The sequence below is a fragment of the Zingiber officinale genome, chromosome 9B (genome assembly GCF_018446385.1).
Source record: "Zingiber officinale cultivar Zhangliang chromosome 9B, Zo_v1.1, whole genome shotgun sequence".
NCBI lineage: Eukaryota > Viridiplantae > Streptophyta > Magnoliopsida > Zingiberales > Zingiberaceae > Zingiber > Zingiber officinale.
Genome location: NC_056003.1, coordinates 103,380,283 through 103,385,951, shown reverse-complemented (window position 1 = coordinate 103,385,951; position 5,669 = coordinate 103,380,283). Strand labels below are relative to the sequence as shown.

The window sequence follows — 5,669 nt, the reverse complement described above, 5'->3', positions numbered from 1 at the left end:
AAAGAAAAAAGATAATTTTTTTATTGGAGACCCGTTCAGCTTCGATTATTTAATATATTATTTAATAGAGTTTAAAAAATTTATCGTACCCTCCAAAATTATCATCCCCTCCTATATAATTTAATGGTTAAATTATAAAAAATATTTAAAACCTATAAATTCTTTATCTTTTTTGGAATTTTTAAAATATCTATTTTATTTTAAATAATTTTGTTGAAAAAGTCTTTATCACCGGTCCGAGTAATCAAGCAAAACTTATCATGTTTTTATATATATATTATTAAATAATTTATTAAAATTAGTTTTTTTTTTAAAAAAAAAAATCAGATTAGATGTGTAAAATAATCAGATTGTTACTTTAATATCTATTTTGCTCGATTTAGTTCTTAGATTAGATATGCAATATATAGCAAAAAAACATACTAGTTACCGTAAATCTTTCCTAATTCTTCTCCAATTATCTCCACAATATTGCCATAATTACTCCGCCAAATATAATCTTTTAACGGATTATCCTACTTCATAGGCTTTTTTGAATTCTCTCTTAATTTCCCCCTCCCCGATCGCTATATAATACGTCCATAACCCTTATTCCCTCCGATCAATTACTCTCCATCCGAATCCATGGCGGCGGCGACGGCGGAGAAATCCATTTGCAGCAGGGCCGACTGCGGCACCCACGACTGCATCGGCATCCGTTCCGTCTGCGCCGACTGCCTGCAACCATACATGGGCCCTCAGTTGCCGTCGTTCGACGAAAGGCTCAAGCGCTTCACCGCCTTCGCGGCGGAGGCTCGTCGTTGCTCCTCTCCGTCGCCGTATTTCTCCTCCTCCTCGTCCACGGTGACAGCCGAAAGGAAGGAAGAGGGGGAGGAAGTGGATGGGCCACGCCGGTTGGCGGCTTTTGGCGACGGCCGGCCATTCAGGGACTGCTCCATGGCGCCGCACCTCCGCTGTCGCTGACGTCCGGTAGATCACCACCCGTGAAGGTTTGAAGGTGGAGGAGGCCATCTGATGTGCTCTGTTTTGGAGATTTTAGAGTTCTTTGTTTTTTTTTTTTGAATATGATGTTGAACGTTAAAACTTTTATAAAATGACAATTATGGATCATATTGGGATTAGTATATGCAATTTTTAATTGGGATGTAAACGATTTAATCTATGCAAACAAAGTTTCCGAGCTTTTTGATAAAATATTTAAATTAAAAAAAAAAAAATATATATATATATATATATATATATATATATATTTCAAATTTGAATATCAATATTTTTTAATTAAAATTAAACTTTTATGAAATATAAAAATTAAATTTAACTCGCAATCTAGATCTAATAAATCGAAATCTTATGACAAAATAACGTTAGTTAGTCCCTAAATTAACTGCCATCCCAACTGTCGGTTGTTTTAGGTTGAATTAAAGCGTATTAAGTGTTTGATGATTCTGCGACAGATCAGCAATAGATCGATACTAAATTTGATAAATCCAGGTGTTCCTTGTGGGTTACCGTTCCGTGCTCTCCTCCCCAAGCCAACCCACTCCATTATAAAATCCCTAGAAGTGATCTCCCCTTTCCTCTGCATCGAACTCTCTCTCTCGGTTGCAATCGGTATCCTCCTCTTTCTTTCTTTGCTAGTTTTTTATCTGCGTTGCAATTTTTGTGCTATTTTTTTTGTTTGTTTGTTTGAAGGGCATCTGATTTGAAGTTGGTTATTTTGTATTTTTGGAAACAGCAGATCGAATCACCACACGATGGCGAAGAGTCCCTTCAAGCTCGAACGTCCCTTTGGTTTGTGCTCGCTGTCTCTCCTCGCTGAAGGAACAATAAGTTGTTTTGTTGTTGTTGTTGTTATTTTTGGGTTTCTCGAAGGAAATTCGTCTGTGTGTGTTTAAATTTTCTTATAGATCTCATTTTATGTATGATACTTTGTGATCGAGGTTGGTTAGGTTCATTTTTCAAGAGGGAACTGAATCACAAAAGGGAAAAGAATTGTACGAAGTCAATTCTTTCATATGCATTCTCCAACGCATGGGTGGATGGAGCTGATTATTAGCTAACTCCTTTTGAGTCCCATCCTAGTTTTACCTTTGGATTTCAGGATACAATTATCTTCCATTTAGTTTAAAATTTTCAGTAGAAAGATGCACGAATGATCATTCTGTTTCGGATTTACTATTGTATTTGTTTACGTTCGATTATTAACATTTTTCAACAGTTGTGTACAATGATTGCCTTGTACTTTATCTAAATTTCATTTTTTGAAACTTTGAATCGTTGCTTCCAACTCCAATCTGGATGTCTTGGAATTATGATACTTTGGATAAATTGGTGGTCATACTTTTTGACATACATTTGCAAAAAATAATGCTAATGTAATATGATAGTTAGGTTATTGACTGTGGAGCTTTAGTGTGGCTTCTATCCATCTTCTCTTTCGAGATGAACGTTTACAGTTGATACAACAGTATAATCAATGTACATGACCTTGTCTACCATCAGTTATGCACGTCAACACAATTTGGCATCTCCTGTGTAATTCATCAGAAAAAACTGTCGGATGAAATTGTCATTGTTAAAAGACATATCTTCTTCTGTGTTTCCAGTATTTATAACTTTTTTTGTTTTGCATTTCACTGATCTATAAATGAATTCATCATTCTAATTCTAGAATGGAGGCAAGCTGAAGCTGTTCGTATCAGGGAGAAGTACCCTGATAGAATACCTGTAAGAATTATCACTTCTGTACTTTTATTCAATGAAATATGAAATAAACTTAGACATGCTGTCATTTAATTTAGGTGATTGTGGAGAAGGCTGACAGGAGTGATATCGCAGATATTGATAAGAAGAAGTAAAAAATTTTGTTTCATATTCAAGAGCCTGGTTATTTGACTATTTATAAGTCAGCTAAACATTTTAAGCAATTAATACTTTTTTGATAAGTATTAATAATTACTTTTTGTTTTTGCCTAATCATTTGATTTCTTCTGAGGATCATAAAGCTTTTCTTATTTCTTTTTAGGTACTTGGTTCCTGCTGATCTAACAGTTGGTCAATTTGTTTATGTTGTTCGGAAGAGGATTAAGCTCAGTGCAGAGAAGGCCATCTTCATTTTTGTTAAGAACACACTACCACCCACAGGTCACACAATATGTTTCATATCAGTTGATATACTCCTTTTATTCTCCATATGACATCCTAATTCTTAATTGTTCATGTTCGGCTTATCACGCTTATCTATTCATTGACATTTCAGCTTCAATGATCTCTGCTGTGTACGAGGAACACAAAGATGAAGATGGTTTTCTTTACATGACATACAGTGGTGAAAACACATTCGGTTCCTCTTAATATCATTGGACAAATCTAATCTTGTATAGCTGCTTAAGAATGTTGGCACCACTGCTTTCTTCTATGGATTGTAACTTCGAAATAATGGCTTTATGGATAGTTATTTCAACTTAAAATGAAATTTTCAATGTGATTATTGTTTCTGTTGAGCGTTGGTGGAGCTAAATATATCTTCGAATTTCATATGAAGTTTGTGTGGTTTGATAGTTTTTCATTCTTAGATAGCAAAAATCTCAACTGTAATAAATAATAAAATATAATTAAAAATTTTCATAGAGATGTGGATTCTCTTGTGTGCGCGCGCCCGAGTGTTAAAAAGACTGCTCTTTCTAGTAGCTTTCGACTAATTTGGCTTTGACTGAATGAGTTTAGGGATTAAGATCCTGATAAGGTAATCTTATCAAGCAACAATTAGTTTACGGCATTTTACTGAATTGCCTAAGTTTCAATATTACCCAAAATATATACCAATTTTTATAATACTCAAATGATGTATCATATTCCTAAAATACTCCTGGCCTATCAGTCAATTTTGTCTAAAATTGACAAATGACCTAGAGAATTGATAAGTTAATCTTATCAAGCAACAATTAATTAGCATTATTTTAATAAACCGCAGGTTTTTTCATTATTCAAATAATAATTTTAAATCATTTTAAATTAAAATTAACGTACTCTTTAAAATTTTCTTAATGTATTTATTTTTTAAGATTAAATTTGATAGCATAAATTGAGATGAGAATTTTTGAACTTTCAAATGTTAGATAAGATTTATCACAAGTTTCTAGAATTCTCCTAATTAAAAAAATATCAAACTTATGAAACGGCTAACAGATCTATAGAGAATCACTACACATTAAAATCAACTCCTTAACCCCTCCTATATTTTTATACCTTCATATTTGAATTTAATAGTAGAAATTGACTGTGGTAAATTTTTTAATCGGTAGAGTAAAAAAATTAGAAATGTAACACTAATCTCAAATTTAGATTTGAGGACATAAATAAATGCATTAAGAAGGTTTTCAAAGTACATTAATTTTGAATTTTTTAATCGGTAGAGTAAAAAAATTAGAAATGTAATTCACTAATCTCAAATTTAGATTTGAGGACATAAATAAATGCATTAAGCATGTTTTCAAAGTACATTAATTTTGATTTAAAGTAATTTAGAATTTTCTACGTTCATCAACTAGTTTCAGGTGAGACAGAATGATGGATCTATAGAGAAAGAGGAGGGGTATTTCAAAAATATTTTTTTTTTAGTTGACATTAAATATCCATAAGACAAATTCATTTTTTAATTTACAGAAACTAGTATTTGATCCCCAGATGTTTGAAAATTGAGAATGCGCCTTGTCACTGTATCATTTCATTGAGGACAAGTATTTCAGAAATATAATATATGATTTGGATGTTATGAAAGTTGGGTACGTGATTTAGAGGGTGTTTGGCTAAACTTATTAAAAACAGCTTATAAGTTGGTACAACTTATAAGTTGTTTTAGGAGCTTATAAGTTGTTAGAAGATTTTGGGCGAATTTCTACACTAGGGGAGAGAAAATTAGAAAGAGGCGTTGGCGGAGAAGATAACACAACGTTGGAAGAAAAGTCGGCGGAGATAAAAAGATACTAGGCTTATAAAAATTTATGGAGGATAAGATGAGAATTTATGAAATTATATAAGGATATTTTACAGAAACAAATTATTAAAATAAGATCTTTTTTTAAAAAGTAGGGTCTTCCATACTTTTTTAAAAACAGCTTATAAGCTCCAAACCAATTTATTTTGACAGTTTATAAGTTGTTTGAAAAAATTTTACCAAACAAATTTGAAGAGCTTATAAGCTCCAAAACAGCTTATAAGCTGTTTTAGAGAGCTTATAAGCTTAGCCAAACACCCTCTTAAATAATACTCAAACTTACATGGTTAATTTAACAATTAATTTCATTGGCGGAATAAATTTAAAAAAACAACAACAACAAAGTATACTAATAAAAAAGAGAACAATAGCATTTCTCCGACCTTACCTCTTGACTTAACCTCAATTCGGAATCAACGGTTCGATGGGTCAGAATTATTATTTCGATGATTTTTGATAGGTCAATCTTTAACATTAAATGTATAAGAAGATTATGGTTCACAATTCATCATGATTAATTACGGTTTAAAATTATTATGATAAAAAAAATAAAATTATAAATTTATGAAATCGACCATGATTATTAAGAATAATCATATAGTAAAAAAACATTAATTAGTTATTAAATAATTAATTAACATATAAAATCATTTACCAACAAATAAACAGCTAT

The 5,669-nt window shown here is 31.8% G+C and overlaps 1 protein-coding gene across 2 annotated transcripts; it reads left to right on the top strand.

Annotated features, from left to right (window-relative positions):
* The first annotated feature begins 1,448 nt into the window (after positions 1-1,448).
* On the top strand, positions 1,449-3,495 carry LOC122024448 (autophagy-related protein 8C-like). 2 transcript variants are annotated; one of them, XM_042583080.1, is made up of 6 exons: positions 1,449-1,611; positions 1,739-1,791; positions 2,672-2,727; positions 2,802-2,854; positions 3,026-3,144; positions 3,260-3,495. In XM_042583080.1, the coding sequence occupies exons 2-6, from the start codon at positions 1,755-1,757 to the stop codon at positions 3,352-3,354; spliced, it is 360 nt and encodes a 119-aa protein (XP_042439014.1). In that variant the 5' UTR covers positions 1,449-1,611; positions 1,739-1,754; the 3' UTR covers positions 3,355-3,495. The 2 variants fall into 2 exon arrangements, with proteins under 2 accessions (XP_042439014.1, XP_042439013.1); XM_042583079.1 differs by having other exon boundaries at positions 1,450-1,611; positions 1,736-1,791.
* Positions 3,496-5,669: the final 2,174 nt, after the last annotated feature.